This window comes from Pseudorca crassidens, chromosome 8 (genome assembly GCF_039906515.1).
Source record: "Pseudorca crassidens isolate mPseCra1 chromosome 8, mPseCra1.hap1, whole genome shotgun sequence".
NCBI classification, from domain to species: Eukaryota; Metazoa; Chordata; class Mammalia; order Artiodactyla; family Delphinidae; genus Pseudorca; species Pseudorca crassidens.
The window spans coordinates 84,788,756-84,814,470 of record NC_090303.1 but is presented as its reverse complement, the minus strand read 5'-3'; the positions used below and the strand labels follow the sequence as shown (position 1 = coordinate 84,814,470).

The 25,715-nt window shown below is 39.9% G+C and overlaps 1 protein-coding gene and 1 long non-coding RNA gene across 3 annotated transcripts in view; one reads left to right on the top strand and one right to left on the bottom strand.

Moving 5' to 3' along the window:
* Window positions 1-462: 462 nt before the first annotated feature.
* LOC137229300 (uncharacterized) lies at window positions 463-3,644 on the bottom strand. Its single transcript, XR_010945622.1, has 5 exons — window positions 3,522-3,644; window positions 2,264-2,423; window positions 1,373-1,510; window positions 1,227-1,261; window positions 463-883 (listed from the first exon to the last, which is right to left on the bottom strand). It is a non-coding gene; the product is annotated as an uncharacterized lncRNA (long non-coding RNA).
* The window catches only part of UBE2H (ubiquitin conjugating enzyme E2 H), a 100,233-nt gene continuing 77,178 nt past the window's right edge, over window positions 2,661-25,715 (top strand). Inside the window, exon 1 of one of the 2 annotated variants that reach the window (XM_067746997.1) lies at window positions 2,661-3,168. In XM_067746997.1, coding sequence (XP_067603098.1) covers window positions 3,116-3,168 — 53 coding nt within the window. In that variant the 5' untranslated portion in view covers window positions 2,661-3,115. Of the gene's footprint in view, window positions 3,169-5,362; window positions 5,486-25,715 lie in introns of those variants that run through there. The other variant, XM_067746998.1, reaches the window with a different exon arrangement.

Here is a 25,715-nt window from a genome sequence, read left to right as displayed (position 1 = left end):
TGTGTGTGTGTGCGTACACCTGTGTAAGGGGGACATGATAATATCTTATCCATGACTAGATCTTTAGAAATTGCAACATCTCTTCTCCTATTTGATCTAAGCAAGGGTAATGTAGGTGCTATCATCCCATTTTACAGATGAGTAAACTGGGACACAAAGGTTAGGTTACTTGCCCAAGTTACAACAATAACAGGTAGCAGCAGATCTGGGACTATGAGGGGGCATCTGTCTCCAAGTTCCACACTCTCATTGAATCACACTTGTTTGGGGGAGGTTGGTGCTTCCCCAGGGGGCCAGTTGCCAGAGGGAGCAAGCAAAGAATCCCATGGGAATGATAGCAGTGAAGGAGATACAATCTTTCCATCCTTTCTGTACAATCTTTCCATCCTTTCTGTTGCTGGCTGTTCTTGCACCCCACTGACTGCTTCTATGGGGAAAAATTATAACAGGGTTACATGGAGATGACTTGAAATGAGTTTTAAGCTTTTATTTCTTGGCAGCAAGGAAACTGCTGATATTATTGCCCTCTTGAGGGGTCTGGACCTGTGATCTCAGATACCAAGAGCTCCGGATTTAAAATGAACCTATTTCTCAACAGAAATGGTCAAATGGAATCAGGAAGCCTTATTTGGGGGACTTTCACATTTGGCGGGGATACTGATCAATTCACTTTAGTTTTAGAGCCATTGGGTTAATAGGGACCTTTCAGAGATAGAGCAGCTTCTGGGCTAGGCTCTTCGACTCACTCCACCGAATGATGGGTTTCATCTTACTCCCTCTTAGTGTCTTGCTCAAAGCAATATATTCTCTGCAAACTTGTTTTCTTGTCTTTGAGAAGCTGCTCCTGAGATCAGAGGCTCCATTGGTCAAGCTTGGCCCTGCCCTGGGGAGAGATAAACAGGCCTGAATACATTTCCCAGATTGCAACACTGACGCGTCAGGCAAGCCTTGACAGCTGTTCCCTCACAGCGCCCCTGGTTGTCCCCGATAAGGAAGAACATGGCTCATTCCAGGGTACTGCCTTGTGTGCACACATATAAACAGACACTTCCAGGTCCCGGTGTTGTTTTAGAGCAAATTATTGACATTCTGAGTGGCTGAGACACTGGGGGGAAAGGTGAGCACAAACTGACTCCGCTCAAGGGAAGTTCCAGGTCCATAAGCAAAAAATAAGTCAAACCAAGACTGTCATTTGGCACCACTTTGGAGCCACTTTTTGAACCTACCTGGTCAAGGGCAGGCTCAGGAGTCCTCTGAAGGTCTGGAAAGAGGAGGAAAGGGGGAGGAAGTCAGAATAAGGGAGGTGGATTTATGAAGGAGCAGACGTCGAAATGCCCAGAGAGAAAAGTGTCTGGTAAAAATGTGAACATACCTTCACCACAAAGATCGACACTGTGACGTCTTTAAAAAAATACCAAAAATGGGAATTCCCTGGTGGTCCAGTGGTTAGGACTCTGCTCTTCCACTGCAGGGGGCACAGGTTCGATCACTGGTTGGGGGAACTGAGATCCTGCATGTCGTGTGGCGCAGCCAAAAAAAAAAAAATTAAATTAAAAATACCCTCCCCCCCAAAAGTGAATGCTCTTCTTCTTAAATGACATACAAGTGTATAAGGGGTGGGGCAAATGGGGGATTAATATTAATAATACCATCAGTAATATCATCACACCTTGTAATCAACACTTCACGTTGTCTTCATAAAAAGCAATTTATAGTTTACAAGGGGCTTTCACATTCATCTTTTCCATTTATTCCATCAACCCACTCGAGTGGGTAGGGCATTATAAGCCACATTTTACAGATGAGAAAACTGAGGCTTGGGAGGATATAAGCAATTAACTGAGGCATAATTAAGAGCTGGGGAGGGGCAGGTTTGTCCTAAGTAACCCAGGGCTAAGATACTTACTAGGAAGGGTGATTCCTTTTCAATGACTGCTCAGAGGCTAAATCACCATGGCATTCTTAAATAGAGCAGCCTCACCTTCCCCAGTGTGGTCCAGAACAAGTCTCTCTAACTAAACACTCCTCTGATGATTTTTGCTTAGTACTTAGACCACAGCATCATAACATCTGTGAAGATTAAAGCATCACGGGAAAATCTCTATATCCACCCTATGCCCTTCTTTCTCAAGTGTCCCATCCTTGACCAGCTCTTTCTGTTCTGGAAAAAATAGCTTCAGATCCTTTAAGTCTGCTACCTTGGTCTCAGGTGGGGAGGAAACGTCCTTATTTTCATAGGACATTATGGAAGCACAGGACCCACCTGGAGCGGTCAGGCAGGTGTTTTGAAAGTGCTGATGCCTACTGGAATCTTCCAGCAGTGGTTCTCAAACTTTGGCCTGCATCAGAATCATCTGGGGAGCTTGTTAAAGACTTGGATGTCCAAGGCCCACCCCAGACCTTCTGAATCAGAATCTCCTACCCTAAAACACATGAATATAATAATACTTCCATTCTTTAACCATTATCGTTTATGATGATGATAACAACACTGGCAGTTGAGCTATTAAATGAGTGGGGGAGTTGGGGGAGGGGGCAGAGAGCTGGGAGGGCAGGAGAAAGAGGAACTACAACTCCCAGAATCCCTCGAGAAAGCCCACGCTACGGCCGCGGCGGCCCACCCCTTTCGACAGCTGGGCCCGCCCCCTCCGATGACGTCACAGAGGTGACGTCACGGCGCCCAGAGCGAGGCTGGGGTAGAGAGGCCGACTGAGCTGGAGTCGTCCGCTTGTCGTGGGGGCTGCTAGGGAGCCGGCGAGAGGGTGAGCGGGCGAGCAGGCGAGTGAGCTAGCGCAGGCAGGAGGGAGAGTCGCGCGGCGCAGAGGAGCGCCGGGGCCGGGCAGCGGAGACTCACAGCCAAAGAGGGGCAGCCCGAGCCGGGCGCCGCGGGGTCCCCACCCCCACTCGGCCGGACGGTGCCCGGTGTTCCCCCGTGCGGGGGGCGGCGGCGGCGGCTGACGGGACCGGTCAGGACCGCGGGGGTGTTGCCACCTCCACCGAGGAGCCGGCGCGGCCGCGGGCTCCTCAGAGCCGGGGCCCGGGGCCCGTGACAGACGGGCCGAGGAAGGGAGAGAGGCGGCGGCGGCGCAGGCGACGGGGAGGCAGCGGCGACACCATGTCATCCCCTAGTCCGGGAAAGAGGCGGATGGACACGGACGTGGTCAAGCTGTATCCTTCGTGGACTGGGAATTCGGGCTGTACGTGGGGGGCGGTTTGGGGATGCCCAGGGCACCCCCTGAAACCTAAGCAGGGGCCCAGGGGCACTCCAGGCCACTGTCCGAGGCTCCCTCCCCCATCTCCCTCCCCCTAGTGCCTACGGAGGCTCCTTGGCACCTCCCAGGAGCCGAGAGCCTTCTCAGCTCCCCCTTTATCTGCAGCACCCCGAAATGTGCGTTGTTCCACGCTCTTTCCTCACCCCCAGTGCCCGTGACTTTTCTTCACGACGTTTGGACTCCCAAGTAGGCCTTCCCCCCCCCCCCCACCCCCCAGGACCAGCCGTCTCTCTTCACTACCGAGCCCACCTTCTTTTTCCTGTTTGCTCGCTCTGGATTTAGGGACTCGAGGTAGAAATTCCCGAGAGCGAAGAATTCCCTTTCTCCTTTTCTTGAGATGCCTCCACTCCCTCCACTCACAATGCTTCTTGAACTGGGGTAACTCAAGTGACCTCCTTTATCCCTAATTCCTTTCTATATTAGGAAGAGAGTAGTCTGCTCAGTGCCCCCTCTTGTAATAAAGAGCTCTGAGTGTTTTAAACCAGAGACCCCTATTAAGCTTTCTGGTTCTTAGAAGAACCCCACTGTTTTTCTTCCTACCGACAAAGCCTATCCCACCCATAGTTGTATATGGTGAGGACCCCCAGTCCCTCCAGCAAGCCACCCTCCATATTGTGGCTATGACAGCTGAGGGGGAAGGAGAGAAAGAGGATCTCCTTGACCAAATAGCCCCTGTACTAGCCACTTAAGCAAACTCTCCATATGAGAATAAGGTTCTTGGGGAATAATTGCCCTGATCTTGCCAAGTGACACCCTCTATTTTTCTACTCCTCCCCCGCCCCCCCCTCCCCAACTTTATGTACTTTGAAGGTAGCAGTGGGAAAGCTATAACTGATAAGAGTCCTTCAGGCAGTGGTTTTGGTTGGAGTCCAGGCTGATTATTTCATGACTAGCTTGAGAAATTCGCGAAGGTTCCTGTGACAAATCGAGACATTTTTGGAGGGGTAATTTAGAGAGTGGGGGGAGAGAGGAAATGAGCCCAGTGTTCTGAACAACTAATCCCTGGGGAGAGGGGGACCCGGGGGTGGGGAGTGGTAGTGTGTGAAACGCAGTTAAAAAGTCCTGTCTCCTGCTTCTGTCTCTCCCTCACCCCCATCCCCCCACCATTTCCCCCTGTTGCAGGGTTTTGTTTATATAACTCAAGTTGTTTGGCTAGATTCTTCAGGTGAATTCCTTCTTTATTCCTTTTATTGTTGCTGTTTTTGGTTGGATGTTTTACCTGTTTGTAGAGATCAGTGATTATTGTTAGATACTCAGTTATGGAATTCGCTGAAGTTTTTAAAAAGTAGATTTTGCATTTGGTTTGGAAGTGGGGGATGGGAGGGAAGTTGCCTGGGCAAGTGATTTTTTTTTTTCCCCCACCATAATCTTTTCAGGAATAAGGTGTTTTTCTCCTCACTCAGCAAAACTTGATTAGAAATTAGGAACAGTAGATGAACTTCTAAGTTTTAGGGTTTGAAGTTGAGAATTTTGGGGAGGTGGGAGTGGGGATTAGAGAGAAGAGCAAGTAATAAAGTATATATTATGTACCAAATATATGTCTAGGCACAAGTGAAATTGACTCTTTATGAGCTGTTTGTGGCTGTGATTGAGTTTTGTCAATGTGTGAATGATACCAGTAACATTGGCTTTTCATAAGGTGGCAGGATAACTTGTAACTATGGCTGTGTGTACAGTTTACACAAAGCAATATCGGGTTTTATTTTTGTTTAGAAACTAGGAAATGACATGGTGGCAGAATCTGAGTTATTTTTATCTTGAATTGAGACTTGCTGTCACACCTAATGCAAATTTCTACCTAATGTTTAATTGGGATGGGGCTGGGAGAGAGAATTCCAGCTGTCTTTGATCAATGTCAGGTTCTCAAATTGTAGACCTATATATTTTTTAGAAGACTGAGGATAAAGGGTGAGGCCTAACTTGACCTGATGCTTTTTCCATACAGTGCCTTTTGTTCATTTAGTAGTTGAGGCATCTAGAATGATTACCGTATTTAGGAGTCGGGGTGGGGGGGGGGTGGGGAGGGAGAGGAAAACAGACAAAGAACAGCAGGGTGTCTCTCTTTTTTTTCTTTCCCTAAGTGGCTTATTTCATAGCTTATTTTTAGTAGAAGATGAAGAAAGGCATAGATGCATTGGCCTTCTGTGCTTTCCCCACCTTCCTCCTTTCTGACAAAAGAAAGCAGAGGCGCTTTAAAATCATAGATGTCTGAGGTAGGAGGGCAACAGTCTCGGGATTTAAAAGCCAGGGGTTATCTTTGTTTCGTGTTTGTTATTTTCTTGTCTAAGTTCAATTTTTTGTATTTCCTTTTGTGTGTGCATGTGTGTTGTGGGCGTGAGAGATTTTCTGGCCTCCTTTCTCTGTTGAATTCACATTAGTAGGCCCAAATGGAGACAACAATTTTTGAGCAAGGTACACTTACCACAGAATTTAAGCAACACACTACTAAAATGAATACAATGGTGTGAAAGGGCTGAGGGTTGAAAATGAAGGAAGGTGTAGAGGAAGTAGAAAAGGTCTGAAGGAATGTACTTGCTTTTTGCCCCTCAGTGCCCCTTGATTTCTTTGGTGTGGAGGCTGATAGCTGGTTTCCTTGCAGTCTCCTGTTTCAGCCCATTTTTGGATGTCTGCTGAGTGTAATTATGCCACCACGATTTACAGCCTGGCAGGGAACCTGTATAGTAGGAAGGTAGTGGTGTGGGGGGTAGGGAGAAAAGAGGATGTGTAACTAATTGGCCACCGCCTTCCACCACCTCGTTAGGTTCTTTTGGTCTCTGGTGGTTGTTTGGAGTCGGTGATATTTCTTTTGTGACGGGTTGGTAGGAGGAGAGCTGACTTCCAAGTTATGGAGGGAGTGAGTGTTTTGCACCGATGCACTTAATAATCTGCTGGGCGAATATGTTCTGAAACTCTGACTCATTCATTGTTTCTCTTCTGATCCTTTGCTGAGGGTTGTGCAAACCTCAAACTGAGGTACATGACTTGGGCCCTGTAGGAATGTGTCCCAATCAAGAAACTTGCAGTGAGCCCAAATCCTGTGGAATGGTGGTTGAATAGTGTTGCCAATTGTTTGCAGAGTGAGGTAGATTGGTGATAACTGTGCTGTTCCCACCCTGGCAAGCTTTGGGGTTTCCATCTAGAACCCGGCTGATTATTTAGATTGTCTGAGAACTGGGACTCTGGTGACCTTAAAGCGTGATTTGCCCTAAAGGAATATCGGTTTAAGTTCTCCTGGGTGGAGGAACAAACAGCTCAGATTACACGGGTTTCCTTGTTGGTGGGGGTTACTCGTCTCACCCTGTTGCACAGCCTGGTGATCCTTTTATCTGTGAACCAGTGGCCCCTGCTGAAGGCTGGAGCTGCTTGTTTTGGAAAAGCGTATGCAGGCAAAAGGCCGCAGGCACAGCTCCTCACAGCTCATTGGCTGCTCTGTTACTACCCGGAAAAGGAGGAGGGGCGGAGCTACCAAACAGCTGATGGAGTGTGTGACCAGAGTGTGTTTATATACAAAAGAAGCAGGGGCTGGGGAGGCCTTGTGAGTGGTGTTACAGGATCAAGTGTGTTTTCAAGGGGTAAAAAGAGGAGAGGAAAACCTGACCTGTTAGAGTACAAGAAATGTTCAAGGTTAAATCAGAAAAGTGGATCTGATAGTAATGGGGACTTGGCATACACTGTATTTGTTATTGGTGTGAGATATTGGAACTTATTTTTATAATACCAAGAGTTTTCAAAGAGTCCCTTTTTTAGAGGGAGTGTGGTAACTTAAACCTGGATGGCTACCAATTTAAATTTATTTAACTGACTCCTGCAGGAATTCAAAAGTATGGTAGAAATGTAAGCTTCCCCTACAAAAGCTTTAAGAGTAATAATGGTCAGGAAAGGGCAGTGTCTTATACTAAATTCATTAACAGCGTTAGTGAATCTTACAGAATGCTGGTTGTCTGCCTTAGGGTTTCAGAAGCTTTCAGTAGTAAGTTCATCCCCTCAGACGTTTCCGTGCCCTCTTTGTGCCAGGCTTGGGGCTAGATGCTGGGGGTTTAGTAGTGAAAAATTTGGTGTGTGCTTATGTAACTAGTTAAACAATTTTTGAAAAAATCAGAGTACAGACTGTGTTTATAGCAGGTGAGCACTGTATGTATCACCTTGCCTTTTGAATAACTTGTATTTACTTTCAGAATTGACTTCAAGAAATAGAAAGTTTAAAGTGACTTTTATGTTGATGGGATGTATGGGGATCTATATTTCTGTTCTTTAAAAGATTGATGTTAAAAACTGAAACAAAAACAAACATTAAAAAGTGTAGCCATTTGTCTTTGACTTCAGCTTTGGTATTTTGCTGTTAATCAGTAGTTTAGTAAGTATCCCTAAATTAGTAGTCTTTGTTGCTCTTTAATTTGTGCTCAAAGTGTAGACTGTTCTGTTATCTTTTAACTAGCTCCAGTGTCAATTGGGAACCTGTGGTTTGCCTTTTATTTCCTGTGGTCTCTGTTTTACTGAGATGATGAGATGGAAGGTAGAACAGTTTTATGGTCTTCAAGCTAAAAGTTAAAGCTTTGTCAACTCCCAGTGTTCTGAATTTGTCTTCTCTGCCTAGATTTTGGTGACAAATATAACATACTGGTACTTATTTTGGTTAAGCAGGAACCTACATGAGTAAGCGTTCACAGGTTCAGAACATCTGATTCCTGCAGTACAGTTCTAGTAAACTACACACAAGCCTAAAAATTCAGCTTTTAGGGGAAAACAATCTTTGCAGATGTGACCCATAAAAATCCCTTACCCTGTGTGTGTGTGTGTGTGTGTGTGTTTTAGAAGAACCTGGATTTGTTGATTTTCTAGTATTGTGCAGTTTCCCCAGCACCTTGACCTGCATGTTATATCTATATATTAAATGTATATATAATTATATATATAATTTGGTATCTTATCTCAGTCTTACCAGATTTGATGTTTCCAAGAATCATGGGAGTTTTAGGCATGCAATTCAGACCTGCAAAAGTGCTTACGGTGTAATAGCTTTTTAACTGTAGACCTACAGTGTACATTTTAGTAAAGTACTTTAATGAAAAACTTAATTGGATTATACAAGTAGTAAGATAATTGAGGAAAATATAAGTTACAAATATAGGTTCCCCCCAGGATGTATTATTGTCAACCTGTTGATCATACTGTATGTGCCCTGTTTTTGCTTAATATTTTTGCAACTATTTTTCCCATTTAAAAATATCAGATTTAATAAATAGCTCATGTAATATGCCATTCCATGCCTGTGCCATTGATTTAATTCTTTGCCATTTTTCTGTGATAAATAAGATTGAAATTAACATCTTGTGCATAAGGCTTTTCTTGCCATTTTGGATTATTTCTATTTCCCAGAAATGGGATTCTAGATCAAAGAAGGTAAGCTTTTGAATTAAAATATTTAATTAAAAATCTTGGGGCCCCACACTCAGTGGGCTCTCACTTTGTTGTGTTTTAGTTGGTCATTTCAACACTGAAGCAGTCAGCCTGGCGTGGTGATGAAAGATGAGTTCTGATCTCTATTTATTTTCACGTTTTTTTGTGATAATAGTGATTTTTGAATTAGGGATACTTTTGTACTTCTCAGAGTGCCTACTGTGAGTTGGTAGGTTAGACATAATACATTCATAAGCAGATAGATCTGACTGGCAAGAGCTGTAGAATTAGTTTTGGTGACTTGATTTTTTTTTTTTTTTTTTGCTTTTGTCTTTTATTGAAGTATAATTTGGTAAGTTTTGACATAAGTAGCACCCATGAAGCCTATCACCACAATCAAGATAGTGAACATATTCATTTTCCCCAAGTTTCTCTTGCCCCTAGGTAGTCTTTCCCTACACCCGCCCCCATCAGATCAGTGATCTGATTTTTGTCACTGTAGATTATTTTGCATTTTCTAGAATTTTATATAAATGGAATCATACAGTATATACTCTTTTTGTGTGAATTCTTTCCTTTGTGTGAATTTTTTAGATCCACCCATGTTGTCACCATGTAGTTCTTTCCTTTTTTACTGCTGAGTAGTATTTCATTGTATGGCTGTACCACGATTTGTTTATACATTCACTTCTGTGGACATTTGGGTTATTTTCTGTTTGGGGCTATTACAAATAAAGCTGCTGTGGATATATGCTTTCTTTTCTTTGGGGTAAATATATAGGAGTGGAATAGCTGGATCATGTGATAGGTGTAGGTTTAACTTTTTAACAGGTAGCTTGAATTTAACTTTTACTGATGATGGTCTCTATTTCAAACACAATTATGTTGTGACATTGAATTCCTGTTTCAATTGTGTGTTTTAAAGGAATCCCATTAAATAGCATGATCCTAAGCACTGATTTCTAACCTAACTGTCAAAGCTAGTTTTGTGGATGCTCTTCCATTTCCCCCATTCAAAATTACTGAATTAAATTTTCATTGTGAAATATTTTTGTTTTGTGGCCCTTTGAAGTGGTACTTCAAGAATTATGGTCACAAATAACTTTTATTTTTGCATTTGCTAGTAAGACTATACTTTCTTGGAAAGGTAAGCACACTTTTTGTTGATGGTACCCTTTTCTTGCTTTTTGTAGAGTATTGATAAGAATTTTTTAACATTAGTTTTACTTAGCACCTCCAGTTACATTTACAGCAGTTTAAAAATATTTACATAGGACTCTGTTAAGGTCTGAATAGTATCTTCAATTTTCATATGGACTAAACTCGGGTAAAAGGAACCCACAGCAACTCAGTGGCAGAACTGGAAACAGATTCTAAGAGGGCATCCCTTAATATGTATTCCTGGAATCTTTTTTAAAGTTAATATTTAACAAAATGGTGGGGCTTTTTGTTTTGCTTTTTTACTTTTTGGCATCCTATGTAAATTATTTTATAAGTTAATTATTAGACATCGCCATAATGAAAAATTAGACATTGCTTTGTAAAACTTGTTACTGTCACATTCTTATAAATTACAAACATTTGAATTTAGATATAGGAGTTTACATGCATGTTGCTTAAAAAGTTAGGAGTTTACATGCATGTTGCTTAAAAAGTTAACATCTTATTACTGACAACTGGAATTTTTAGCTTGGTTAACAAGAAGAAAGACAACCTGTTTAATGTTGGAGTCAGTGACAGTTTATTCGGTGGGTAGACTTTGGTTCAGTCCTCAAACACGAGGATGGTGCTCTGAGCATATATATATTAGAGTGTATTATTTCCAGATTGCCGAAGTGTAATTCAAGTGCAATGTAGAAATCTTTGAAAACACAGAGAAGTCACTGTGTACTTTTGAGAGGCTGTTGTTACTTTAGTGATTCTCAGGTGGGGTATGAGAGGAATTGTTATACTTTTATGGGGGTGCTAAGGTTATTAAGGTTTCTTCTTGTACCTCATCAGATGCTTGGGAAAGGTGGCTGGTTGTTTGCAGACTGGTGCTTGTGGGGGCACCTGCCCAAGCCTGGCAGAACCCAAATCCTCAAGAGCCTGTGGAAAGCCCCACAGGGCAGTTCTGTGCACATGAGGGATGAAGGATCCTTTCCGCCTTCCGGTGCATTTTAGGTGTCTAGGGCATTGGGTAGGTGGTTTGAATAGGTGCTACTGATCTTTTGACCTGGCCCTGCAGTGAAGTGAGGGAGGAGTAGGAAACCCATGTGAAGTGGAGAGGCTTGACTGGACTTTGTCATTATCAGGACAGGCATGGCTGGTGGGTCTGTCTTTGGGTTCACAAAAGGTACCTGGGCTGTAGCACTTGGAGGGACCATATTTAGGGATCAGGGAATGGAATCTTTATGTCTTTATGTTCAGATTCGTGGAGGCATTATGTATCAAAGTAAGAGATATTCCCTACATGTGAAATTGTTATTAATGTTGTAAATTATGCATTTTCTTTTTAGTCTTAGGCAAAGTATTTCTTTTTTCATGTATTATGTTTTTATCATGCACACTTTTCAAGGTTTCTTGGATTATGAAATCTTAGTTGATGTAATATAAATAGAAAATTAGATACAGTGTGTGCCTGGTTCTTGTTACTTCATAAGCAATTGGGTTACTACTCAGCTTAGTGAATATAGATTTAGTTGTTTTGTTCAAATGGTCCAGTATAACTTTGGTTATCTGAATATTGCTTTTTAATCAGTTGACTTTCTACTGTGTAGACAGTTGATTAATTCAAAAATTCGGGTAAATATTTCCATTGTGGTGTCTATCTGTAGAACGTTGAGTCGGTTAGACTTGTGTTCATAAGAGATCACCAGGCGTGATATAGTTAGATATATTGTTTTATGGTCTTATAGACTACTGAATGTTTAGTACCCTTTGGCTAATCTATTTATCTAAATCTGTAAATAAATTAGTAAGTCTCCTTGGCAACAAAGCTTGAAACTAGATCACACTTTTTGTTTCACTCCAAAGGAAAGAAACTGGATTGGCTTTTTTTCATTAACAAATGGTCACCTTAAGAGTCTCACAGCTGGGAATTGGTACTTGGTCAGTTCACTAATCCACACTAAGGCTCCTACAATGAAATCATCCCATGATGATTTCTTGGGCATTTTGGATCTTTATTACAAATTATATTTACATTGAAATGGATGAACACAGGAGGGAAATGCATTTTAAATGCTTGTGGCGTTTTCTGACAAGAGGAGTTTTAACTGTTTATCTTAATTTGGTCGCTGATCTCAATGTTGCTTTAGAGTATATTTAAGTAAGTATATTAAAATATAGAACATAATGTATATTTGATCACAGAATTACTGATCTTGGCAACACAATTTTGACATTATTAGCATCTGTTGATTTTGCCAACTAATTCATTCAATTCACCAGAGCTGCCATCTTGATGATAATAAGAAAAAAAAACCCGAAAAACCCTGCATTTTGCCTTTCTATTCATTTGTATCCTTAGAGACTAAAAAAAAACAAGGTACTTTTAAATCAGGTTTGTTTTATGAGTGGAAGAAGGAGAGGAAGTACACCTTTGAGTGTGTTCTTTTTTTTTAACAACTTTATTGGAGTATAATTGCTTTACAGTGCTATATAACAAAGTGAATCAGCTATACGTACACGTATATCCCCATATCCCCTCCCTCTTGTGCCTTCCTCCCACCCTCCCTATCCCACCCCTCCAGGTGGTCTCAAAGCACCGACTGATCTCCCTGTGCTATGCAGCTGCTTCCCACTAGCTATCTGTTTTACATTTGGTAGTGTGTGTGTTCTTTAGTCTCATTATCTGGATTGCTCCTCTTGAATGCTGGCTTTGATTATCAAATGACATATATTTGAGTATACCTATATTGAGTCATTCACCTTTTTGTGAATACTTAACTTGCTTTTCTCTTTCTACAGGCTCTTGGGTTAGAATAGTTATTAGGTACCAGATTCTATCTGTCTTTGAGTAATTAATGTGGCTTTTCCTTTGAGACTTAGCTAAGAGTTTTGTAACATGTTAACAGTTATATATCAGGAAGACTATATTGGTGGCTCATAAAGACTAATTTCTTTTCATATATTTCAGTCTGTATGTCTTTTTTCTATTAGTGTGCCTAGCTTATACTTTGACTAATTTCTAGAAATCAAACAAGAGAGTTAAAATTACTGGCAGGAAAGTACACAAATAAACCTTTGGAGAGAAAGTGTTTCCTTAATTAAAAGTAGTAGTGAGGTCCGGTTCTTTTTCCTAGAAGTTTGAAAATCAGACTATACTTGGCCTATTTCACTTTGTGCAATTTGGCAATTATATATCAAACTTGAACTTACTTATGCTAAAAATGTATAGTAGCTTACAACTTTGGTATCCATTCTCTGAATGTAAAAATAGGCTATGCCTTAGATTTGTCTTAACTCTCTGTTCAGTGAAGTGAGACATGATGGACCTTGGCACCTGAATCTTGCATTCTTACACTTTAAAGGCCCTTGTCTCTCATTGCCTCCGAAGAATTATGTTTTTCTAAGCTGAATTTATACAGTCTAGCCAGTGTTTCTGAGATTCAGGAGCTGCTAACTGACTGTATTTAAGTCTTCAAGGTGGGAAATCTAGAGGTCTCTCTCACTCAGCATTCTCCTGTGCTCTTCAGGCAAGGTAGATAGGAGCAGTCCCCTGCCCCATGGGAGCTTATTCCTGGGATTAAGTTTTAGCCCCTTTGCCTCTTTTTCTTTTCTTTTGGCCGCGCTGCATGGCATGCAGGACCTTATTTGCCCAAACAGGAATCAAGCCCGTGCCCTCTGCAGTGGAAACGTGGAGTCCCAACCACTGGACCGCCAGGGAGTCCCCTCCTTTGCATCTTGTAATTCAGAGAATGACTAACGAAATACCACATCTGCTTGTGCTTACTCTCCATTTTGCGGGGTGATCCGGTATATATGCTCAAGCCTTTGAACTAGATTATCTTAATTGACAGAGATACATGTCTTATCTTTCTATTTGCTTAGTGAAAAATAGAGTTAGAAATCCTATTTTTTATAGAATCAAAAGTTAGTGTATGATTTATGCTTTTAAATCAGGGCTTATTACTCATTTGAAAGAATTGGGTAAAGCGTAATGGCTTTAGTCTGTCAGTTCTGGCTGGTTTATTTCTTAAATGTCATTCCTATAGTGTTTTGCCAGCTCTGTTGAAGTTCTGATGACATTTTATTATTTGAAGTTAAATTTTAGTAGGTATTACACTTTCATAGATTTTTAGCATGTTTTTCTACTTGGAGAAAACCTGGAATGCAGATAATAGTATTATAAAGCAATGGTTGCTTTCTGAATATAAGGGCTCCTTGAGTTGAAATTAATAATTATATTCTTTTTAGGCAATATCGTTTGTGGCCTCAAGTAACAGTTTGAGAAATACTAATGCTTGGCTGTACTGCTTCAGATTAGGAGAGTAAACTCTGGTAACTTTGTTTTCATTATTGATAGAAAAAATAGAAGCCAAAGTTGAAATAAGGAGTCTGCTTTTCATCTGTGACTTATAAAATTAGTTTTACTTCTTAGTAATCACATTTGTTATGTGAAAAATAGAATAAAAGCAGTATATAGCCTAATGCCTTAGTTAATTCTATTTATGAATGTGTCATAAAGAAAAAATAAAAATGACTTTAATAGGTTTTAATATAAATGTTATGTTATCTCTTTACAACAGTAGATTAGATGGCATTGCATTTGGTATTCTTGAGATGTCTGAATTATATATGCCCTGTCAATAATTTTTAAATAAAGTAAGCCTTGTAAAAGTGCCTGATTTATGAAAGCTTTTATCAGGATAGAATGGCAGCATGCTGTTCTTTCAAAATTTTATGTATTTAATTACCTAAATTATATTTTGGTTTTTAAAAGGTAAAGTTAGGGAATGTGAGTATAATTGAGTAAAAGAATATGCCCAGAACCAGTGAAGGATCCTATCGGAGTTTGAAACAGTTTGGTACTTAAGCATCTAAATATTTTTTACCTTTGTCCTTTTTTCCCCCCTAGATCATATTTTAAATTTTGACATAGAGATATTTCTGTTATAATGCCACAAATGCATTACTAAAATATCTTGCATTCTGCAAAGTCATGAAGTGGAAATAATAGTGCTTATAGATACCTTATATCTTCTAATACTCTCCAGATATTTAAAATATATCTTTTGAAGAAAATTTAGTTGCCTACATTTTTATTGATATTTAAACTGAGTGTCTCTAGTGGATCAGTTTTGCTTTGTGTTATGGTAATTTTAATTATTAGTCTCAAGACAGCCAAACATGTACTTTAGATGCTTGGTTTCTTAAAAGTTGGGATGATTTTTATAACAGAAAGCTTGGGATATAAGCTGCCCTGCCTTTTTTCTACTGTTTTTGCCTTAATATTTTGATAACTTTACTTTTTTTAGGTAAACTTTTAATTTTAGATTTACAGAGACATTGCAAAGACGATAGAGTTCTTGTACCCCACCCAGTTCTGGTCACCCCTGTTATTTATATTACTGAGACGTGTTTCAAAACTAAGAAACCAACATTGGTATGTTACTATAAACTAAACTCCAGGCTTTGTTCAGGTTTCACCAGTTTTTCCATGAATGTGTTTTTTTTCTGTTCCAGGCTTCCATGTAGGATAACACATTAGTTAGTGGTCATGTCTCCTTAGCTTTCTCTAGTCTGTGTCAGTGTCTCACTCTTTCCTTGTTTTGCATGACATTGACAGTTTTGGAGTACTGGTCGGGTATTTTTTGGAGTGTTCAGTTTCAGTTTATCTGATTTTTTTCCCCTCATGATTAGACCTCATAATAGTGAGGTATTAAAATTTAGCCAAGGGACTTCCCTGGTAGTGCAGTGGTTACGAATCTGCCTGCAGGACACACAGGTTCGAGCCCTGGTCCGGGAAGATCCCACATGCCACGGAGCAACTAAGCCCGTGCGCCACAACTACTGAGCCTGTGCTCTAGAGCCTGTGAGCCACAACTACTGAGCCTGCGTGCCACAGCTGCTGAAGCCTGTGCACCTAGAGCCTGTGCTCCTCAACAAGAGAAGCCACCGCAGTGAGAAGCCCGCGCACCGCAACGAACAGTAGCCCCTGCTTGCTGCAACTAGAGAAAAGCCTGCGCGCAGCAACGAAGACCCAACACAGCCAAAAAAAAATTTAGCCAAACTCATTGTGGGTTTTGGAAAGAGTACTGCAGAGGTGAAGCGCTCTTCTTATCACAAGTCGGGTGTGTGTGTGGGGGTTACCTGTGTCCTCATGACGTTACTGGTGATGTTAACTTTGATCCACTTGGTTTAGGTGGCACTTGCCAAGTTTCTCCACTGTAAAGTTACTATTTTTCCCTTCTGTATTCTATTCTTTGGAAGCTAGTCACTAAGTGTACCTGACACTCAAGGGGGCCAGAGGAGTTAGGCTCCACCTCCTGGAGGGAGTAATTGTTTTTGACTTTTTTTTTTTTTTTTTTTTTTTTTTGCTGTACGCGGGCCTCTCACTGTTGTGGCCTCTCCCGTTGTGGAGCACAGGCTCCGGACGCACAGGCTCTGCGGCATGTGGGATCTTCCCGGACCGGGGCACGAACCCGTGTCCCCTGCATCGGCAGGCGGACTCTCAACCACTGTGCCACCAGGGAAGCCCTGTTTTTGACTTTTGATCATAACGTAATAGTGCATTAATCTTAGTTATTAGTGGATTTTGTACAGAACTTACACTTGATTTTGAATGAAGTGTAAATTGGTACTGCCTTTTTTGAAATAAAATGGGATGTAAAAATATGAGGATGTGGTCTAGGAGCACACAGATTTGATGGGTTTGTTTATTTAGCAGTTTGCATGCAAATTTAACTTTCAGCATTTGGCTGATTTTAGATCTATAATAACATGTGAAAATGAAGATAAACTTAAGATGAGTTGCAAAAATATTAGTTAAAAGCCTTATAACTCAAGGAATTCTATCATCTTGAAGAGTTTTAGATCAGAAAGAATTTGGGAATGGGGTAGTGATAAAATGCCATTACATTCTGTATACCTTCTTAACTAGTTATATAGTTAACTTAGAAGAATATGTTATTAGCTGTGAATTCTAGCAAAGGGTCATTATTTTGGCCCATAGACACGTTTTATTCTATCTTAAAGGAGCATATTTTTCACCATTTTGATATCTGGTTGTTTTTTCTTTGTTTTTTGCAGTTCTATTTGTAGTTTCAGTGAAAACCTTGACATAATTGTAGTTGGCGATATTAACCAGAAATTCAATTATTATGGCAAGATTAACTGTGTAGAACTTCACTTTTTCTTCAGAATTTTCTAAGCAATTGAAGCTTACTCCTTTAAATGAGAAAACTTGTTTACTTTGACAGTTTTTGGTGTGTTTTTATTTTGGCTGATTTTTTTCTCCTTTCTCCCTGGGATAACACTAACTGATTTTCATATGATGAAAGTCTTAAAGTATATATAAAACATTGTTTTCTTGAGCAGAGTATATTTATAGTTGAGGTTATTGGGTAAGTGACCTCTGAAGAAGTATTAGAGGTTAAAATTTGGCCAAACCCATTTGGTTTCTAGGCTAAAAACTTAAGCCAAATTATTTATGTCTCAGGGTAGTCCTTGAAAATAGTGAGGAAATTGTGGTAGCAAGGTAGCAAGAATTACTATCTTGCTAGTAGTAATATATTCTTTAAGACTGTAGAGAATAGTTCAGAATTTATGAATAGTTCAGTATTTATCAACTCATGGGGACACCTGGGTTTTTGTGTGGTATGTGAGTCAAGTGTTTGTAACCAGCTGTTTACTGGTTTAGTGACCCTGGTGGTGCATTTTTAGACCTTTGACCTTAAATAATGCGAGCACCTGGATGTCATGTCAGTGCTAAGAGTCAATAGTGTGGCACTTAGTGCCATCTTACTGGCGTTATGACTCTGGGCAGATGTTCAGCTGGTTCTTTTGTATCCCTGTTTCCTTTGCTCACTTTCTTAAGTTTGAGTGCCCTGGATGGCTTTTTTTAAATTAAGACTGTTTCTTTAGAGCAGTTTTAGGTTCACAGCAAAATTGAAGGAAAGGTACAAAGATTTCCTATATCCCCTTGCCCCACTCATGAACAGCCTCCCCCATTATCAGTATCCCCCACCAGAGTAGGGTGTTTGTTACAGATGATGAACCTACACTGACACATCATTATCACCCAGAGTCCACAGTTCACATTAGGGTGCACTCTTAGTGTTGTACATCTGTGGGTTTGGACATATGTGTAATGACATGTATCCATCATTATGGTATCATACAGAGTATTTTCACTGCCCTAAAAATTCTCTGTGCTCTACCTATTCATTCCTCCTTAGCCCACCCCCTGGCAAGTACTGATCTTTTTACTGTCTCCATAGTTTTACCTTTTCAGAATCATACAGTTTGTGACCTTTTCAGATTGGCTTCTTTCACTTAGTAATTTGCATTTAAATTTCCTTCCTGTCTTTTTTTTTGGCTCATTTCTTTTTAGAGGTGAATAATACTCCATTGTCTGGATGTACCACAGTTTGTCCATTCACCTTGGTGAGCCATTTTTTTGTGAACAGAGCTAATAACTCTTTTAGTGGTTTCTCATTTTTCCAGATTAGCCTTTGTACTTAAAAAAAAAAAATCTCTTAGTAGCAAGTAGCTGAATTTTATACTGCTGCCCCATTCTATCGTCAGTTCTACCTTTCTTATCCCATTATACTTGTTCTGTAATGTGCTACTTCTCATTCTAATATATTTCACATTTATTCTGGTACAATCCTTGCTTTGAGATATTACGACTCACTTTATGTAAATAAGAAACCTGAGTTACAGAGATTGGTTGAAAGTGCTGAGATCACAGAGTTAAGTCCTCCTTGTGATGGGTCTGGAGCCTATGAGAGTTTCTCATGCTTTTGTCCCTTCTAGCACATATTTATCTTTGCATATGAAGTAGGTGTTCAGGAAACACCTGTTAAATGAATTTTGATAAATAATATACCACAGGTTTCCACCAAGTCCTTGGATCAGTTTTAGACTGAACTTTGTTTCTGTATAGAAACAATATGGAAACCTCACAGGAGAGAGGCAGATCTTCCTTATATGATAAGAACTTCAGTTCTTTTATGTGCAGATGCCATTTGCCATTTCATATACACTGTTCATTTTTCCACATGTGACGTGTATTTGTGTTCTGAAATTGTCCTAAATGCTAGTACTTTAGTTTATCAAATGCCATTTTCAGAGGAGTTCTTTTTAAAGATTCCTTGATTGCTGGTTTTATTTAAGATCAAAGGAAATTATTAAGATTGGGGATTGGGGAAAGAAACAGCTGAAACTTTTGTTACTTCACTTGTAAAATAGAATACCTTAAACTCATCAAATCATTTAGCTTACTAGTACTCTATTTTGTACTTTGTAAAGTGTCTCAAGTCCCCCCTTACAAATTAGTGGTTCTGAAGGTGACTTTTACTAGCTTAATATTTGATACTATGAACTTCTTGGTTTGTATAGGATTTTATTGAGGACCTTACTTTATTTTGTGTTTATTTTTACCTTTCACCCATACTCTGTGAGGAAAGGAGATTTAAGAAATGCTTTAACAGCTCACACCTGCTATAAAAATTATATGCCGTCTATTTTTAGTTACTCAGAATAATGGGGGAAATGTAATAGCCAGATATTTAAAAATAATTTTTTTTAATCGAAGAATTAGTTGATTTACAATGTTGTGTTAGTTTCTGGTATACAGCAAAGTGATTCAGTTACGTATATATACACACACACACATATATATGAGTGTGTGTGTATATATGTATATTCTTTTTCAGATTCTTTTCCATTATGGTTTGTTACAGGATATTGAATACAGTTCCCTGTGCTATACAGTTGCTATACAGGACCTTGTTGTTTATGCATTTTATATATAATAGCTAATCCCCAACTCCTAATTTATCCCTCCCCCACCCCCTTTCCCCTTCGGTAACCTTGTTTTCTATGTCTGTGAGTCTGTTTCTGTTTTGTAAATAAATTCATTTGTGTCACATTTTAGATCCCACATATAAGTGATATCATGTATTTGTCTTTCTGACTTACTTCACTTAGTATAATCTCTAGGTCCATCCATGTTGTTGCAGATGGCATTATTTCATTCTTTTTAATGGCTGAGTAGTATTCTATTGTATATATGTACCACATCCTCTTTATCCATTCATCTGTCATTGGACATTTAGGTTGCTTCCATGTCTTTGTAACAGTGAGATATTTAAAATCTCATTTTACAGATGCAAAACTTGAGGTTTAGTGATATATTTAAACTGTATAGACGCATGAGTATATTTTTTTTCTTTCTGTGTGCGTGCACAGGCTCTTAGGAAAGAACAAATTTTTGCTCCTTAGGTTTTTGGTAAGTTCTTCAGTCATTTGAACCCTCTAACAAAGGTTGGAGGTTCCAAAGTTGCCTGCAGACCACTGGGGATCCCCAGGATACTTTCAGGGAGACGGTAAGGTCAAAACTTGTTTCATAGTTACATTAATTAATTTTTTTGCCTCGAGTTTTGTTTATTCTGTAGTGACATTTGTACTGATGGTGCAAAGGCCAAAACCAACAATGGATAAAACTATCAAAGCTTTGGGAGTTCTCTGGCGGTCCAGTGGTTAAGACTCCACACTTCCACTGCAGGGGGCAAGGAACTAAGATCCTGCATGCCTCGTGGCCAGAAAAAAAAAAACCACACACACACACAAAACTCTCAAAGCCTTAGCACATCAAAACCTTATTAATAGTCATTCTTCATCACAACACATGTAGAGTTTTTTAAAAAGACAGTTTCAGTTGAACATGCTCTTGATAAGGAGTAATGACAATAACTTTTGACCCTCAAGTACGTCTCTTTACTCTTCTGTGTGTTGAAATGGGGAGCACCTTTCCTGCATACTGAAAGTATGGTGGTGGTTTCCAGAAAAAGCACTTAGGGCAACCAGCTGTTTGTTTGTTTTTAATTGAATGCCATTTGAACTTGAAAGTATGACTGACTGACAAACTATGGTTATTCAGACTTGGATGTTTGTCAGACATTTTCTCTGAAGGGAACAAAGTGAGCTCATCACTTTAAGGAAAACTGATAGTGTGTGTTGCTGATGATAATATACAAACTTTAAAGTGAAAATCAGAATTTGGGAAAACTTGTATCTGCCACCACATGCTTGACAGTTGTCTAATACTTAGACATTTCTGATGAGATCAGTGGTGATATTAACATAATTTTTTGATATTGTGTGATGAAATGTGCCAGTGTTTGGAAGATCTGTATAAGTCAGTGAACCAGTATTTTCTGAACAGCTAATGCATGATAGAAAAATCATGCTTGGATAAAAGATCTGTTTAAAATACAAGGTGGACTAGTGGATTTTAATGTAACAATATGAAAATTTCATTGGTACTATTTCAGATGCCACATTGCAGTTAGCTTTTAGGAATCTACCACTTGTCAAGTTTTGGTGTAATATCAGTGAAGAATGTCCAGAATTTTCTGAAAAGTCTGTTGAAGTATTCTTCTCTTTCCTAACTACATTCAAAACATATTGTACCAGATTGAATGCAGAAGCAAATTTGAGAATCCAGCTCACTTCTATTAAGCCAGACATCAAAGAGATTTGTGAAATTGTTTTTTCTTTTGGAAATTAGTTATTTTTTTCATAAAGATGATATGTTAACGTGTAAGATTTATTAGTACTTTGTAAAAATATTTATTTCTTTATTTACTTATTTGGCTCCGCCGATTCGTAGTTGTGGCAGGAAGGATCTTCGCTGCGGCGCACAGGATCTTTTTTTTTTTTTTTTTTTTTTTTTTTTGCGGTACGTGGGCCTCTCACTGTTGTGGCCTCTCCCGTTGCGGAGCGCAGGCTCCGGACGCACAGGCTCAGCGGCCATGGCTCACGGGCCCAGCCGCTCCGCGGCATGTGGGATCTTCCCGGACCGGGGCACGAACCCGCGTCCCCTGCATCGGCAGGCAGACTCTCAACCACTGCACCACCAGGGAAGCCCGCACAGGATCTTTTAGTCACGGCATGCGGGATCTAGTTCCCTGACCAGGGGTCAAACCTGGGCCCCCTGCATTGGGAGCGCAGATTCTTAACCGCTGGACCACCAGGGAAGTCCCTTATTAGTACTTTTAAGTGAATTAATGTTTTAAATTTTTTACGTGGTAAATATCAATAGATATTTCCACATAAAGAAGCTCTTTGGGGTCATCAATTTTATAAGTGAAAAGGGTGCTAAGACCAAAAAGTTCGAGAACTGCTACTCTAACAAATGTGTGTCAGTTGAGAGGTTGTCATGTTGTTATGAAGTCTAGGATGCACTTTATTTGTATATAGCATAGTGTTGGCAAAATAGTAGGTTCTCTAATAACATATTTGAATCAGATTGAATTGTACAGTAAACCATGTAAATACATATTTAGCCAAGAAGGAAAATTGATGTGTGAAGATGGCAAGTGATTTTATGATAGTAAAGAATGTCAGGTTTACATCATATTTCACAGATTCTAAGACATTTTTTCCCTTAACGTCTTTGAAACTGAGAAGTCTTAGAATTGGTCGTGAGTCGGTTTGATTGTCAGCTATTTCCTTTCTTGGTGTGTCGTAGATGTGATGAAATAAGGTAGTGCTTGTTGTGTGGAGATGAGGAGGAAACACATTGGATAGCAGTTTACTTCTTGGGCTACAGTATATGCTGCATTAAATGTTTTTGTCAGGCACTGAGTTGACTATGGGCAGTTGACAGTGGGCCCATTGTCAGAATATTACATTCATAAAGCAGTTATCTTTATTCCAAGCTGGAAGACTAGACTCTAATGCTGGAATTCAGGCTTTTAAGATAAAACGTAGAATATGATATAAATTTGGGGTTTTTTTATATGTAAAGTTTTTTGTTTTTCTATTTAATCATATTGTTGATGGACCATAATGGTGAGTATTGAGTTATTCCCATTTCTGTTGTAAAGCAGGCTTTGGAAGGTTTTACTGTGTAGCTCTTAGAAAATGAATGAAGAAGAGTAGCAGAATTAAATTTTTTTAAATTCTTTTGATTAAAAACATTTTAAATCTATTAATACTTTACTGAAGCTTGAGGAATTCACAAGTTCACTTTTGGCGTCTGTTATTCTGAATCTGAACGCTGTTAATATTTATTCTGCATGGTTTTATCAGGACCTGGGAGGTACAGATGCTCATTTCTTCATCTTTAGAGCTTTTTCTGTTCTCTTGAATAGGTCTAGTAAATGATAAGTTACTGGGTTCTATTATTAACCTTGTGCCTCTGTTTAATTCTATAAAAAAAAGAATAGGACCATAATACGAAGATTAAAAGATACTGTACAAATAAATAACAAAGGCATCCTTAAAAATAAGTTTAAGGCTTCCCTGGTGGTGCAGTGGTTAAGAATCCGCCTGCCAGTGCAGGGGACACGGGTTCGAACCCTGGTCCGGGAAGATCCCACGTGCCACGGAGCAACTAAGCCCATGCACCACAACTACTGAGCCTGCGCTCTAGAGCCCGCAAGCCACAACTACTGAGCCCGCGTGCCACAGCTACTGAAACCTACGTGCCTAGAGCCCATGCTCCTCAACAAAAGAAGCCACCACAATGAGAAGCCCACGCACCACAACGAAGAGCAGCCCTCACTCACTGCAACTAGAGAAGGCCTGCACGTAGCAACGAAGACCCAATGCAGCCAAAAATAAATAAATTAAAAAAAAAAAAGTTTAAAAAGAGGGTAGGAGCTTGGAAAAGTAAGGAGTTGAGTCTATTCAAGAAGGCTTCTGGAGGAAGCTGAATTTCATAGAGACAGGAGGTAAGTAAGCAAAAAGGTACCTGTGGGGATGGCAGGTGGTTGGTGGCTTAGACTGATGAAAGGATCAGAGGTTGTAAATTATTTGTCACTGTAAGTATGTATGTACTAGAGTGCAGTGTGTGTGACCATGATTACGTGGGTTGCTGTAAGGTGAACAGGCTGAGTCTTGTTGCTTTTTATCATCTAATGGACACTCTGGAACCAGTAGGGCCACACCTGTTATTTGCTGGAGGTATGATCTCTCATCTTTAGTCAACCAAAGAAGGACTCTTGGTAAAGAATTTACTCACATAGGTTGTTGAAATCTGGTCATGGATTGGCAGGATTTTAATGGTGTTAGTAGAAGGGAATACATGGATTTTATGGCAAGTTATATAAGAATGATTAAGATAGTATTTTGAAATGCATATACTTTTTTTTTTTTTCTTTTCGTGATACGCAGGCCTCTCACTGTTGTGGCCTCTCCCGTTGTGGAGCACAGGCTCCGGAAGCGTAGGCTCAGCAGCCATGGCTCACGGGCCTAGCCTCTCCGCGGCATGTGGGATCTTCCCAGATCGAGGCACGAACTCGTGTCCCCTGCATCGGCAGGCGGACTCTCAACCACTGCGCCACCAGAGAAGCCCCTAAGCTCAGCTTTTAAATTAGAGTTTAAATTAGCTGTTACAGCTGCACATCTTTTAAAAATTCAGCACTTAGGGCTTCCCTGGTGGCGCAGTGGTTAAGAATCCGCCTGCCGATGCAGGGGACGCGAGTTCGAGCCCTGGCCCGGGAAGATCCCACATGCCACAGAGCAGCTAAGCCCGTGCGCCACAACTACTGAGCCTGTGCTCTAGAGCCCACGAGCCACAACTACTGAAGCCTACATGCCTAGAGCCCAGGCTCTGCAACAAGAGAAGCCACTGCAATGAGAAGCCTGCGCACCTCAGCAAAGAGTAGCCCCCGCTCGCCGCAACTAGAGAAAGCCCGCGTGCAGCAATGAAGACCCAACACAGCCAAAAGTAAAATAAATGAAATAAATAAATTTTTTAAAAAATTTAGCAGTTTACATAGAATTAACTTGAAGTGTACCCCCATATTCATTGAATTGATTTTTTAAAGCAAGGTGACCAAATGGAGCCTAGATTAGCATTCATTGTATATGTATTTTTTTTTTACACAAACTGCAAAGGTAGGATACATTTTAGTAAAATTTCAGCTGGATGTGATTTTGGAATAGATTCTTTGGATTAACTGAAAATTGAGCAGAAGAAACCCTTTTGATTTGAATCTATATTAAAATCTTTTAAAAATAGATTAATCCATTTTTCTGCCCTCAGAAAATGTGGAATGGTAAATACAATTGGACCCTCAAGATTAAAGACCAGAGGCAGTGATATAGTCATCCTAATAGAAAAATGATAGTGGCTGCCACAGAGGCTGTTGAATCAATTAAGTGAGACTGTGTACCTAGAGCTTAACACAGTGTCTGATATGTAAGCATTTCAAATGTTAACTTTAAAGAAAAATGTGTACGTATTGATTTGGAGCTATAGACACCAGGACATTTGCAAGATTACTTTTTTTTTCTTTTGATTTATTCTAGTTATTTACTCATTTAGAATGTTTTTAAAATGACGAATTATTTTGAGCACCACAACAAATATGAGGAGTAAGATAATGATAGTAAAAGAGGTTTTGTCAGGTCTTAACATATTGCCTTATTTGCTTCAGAGAATTCATTTTTAAAAAGAAGTAAGACCTGAAGTTACATTGAATCCCCCTGTGAAATACTCCCAGATTCTACTTCCTTCCCTCGCTTATGAAATAGAGGTAGCTACTATGTTGAGTTATCTTTCCAATCATTTTAAAAGACTTTCTTATATATGTACATATCCATAAATATGTAGCATTGTCTTGCATGGTTAAATAAATGATAGCATACATTTTAGTTCAGTATTACTTTTGAGATTTGATGTTGATAGAAGTAGATCTACTTCATTTGTAACTCATTTTTTTTTCCATTATACCGTTTATTACTAATCATCATTCTTGTTGGTACTCTTATTGCTGTCGTGATGGTCAGGGGGAGCCATGCATCTCTGGTGGTCTCCATTTGTAACTCATTTTTAATTCGTTTGTAAAAGTTACATGCATATACCATATTTTACTTATCCAT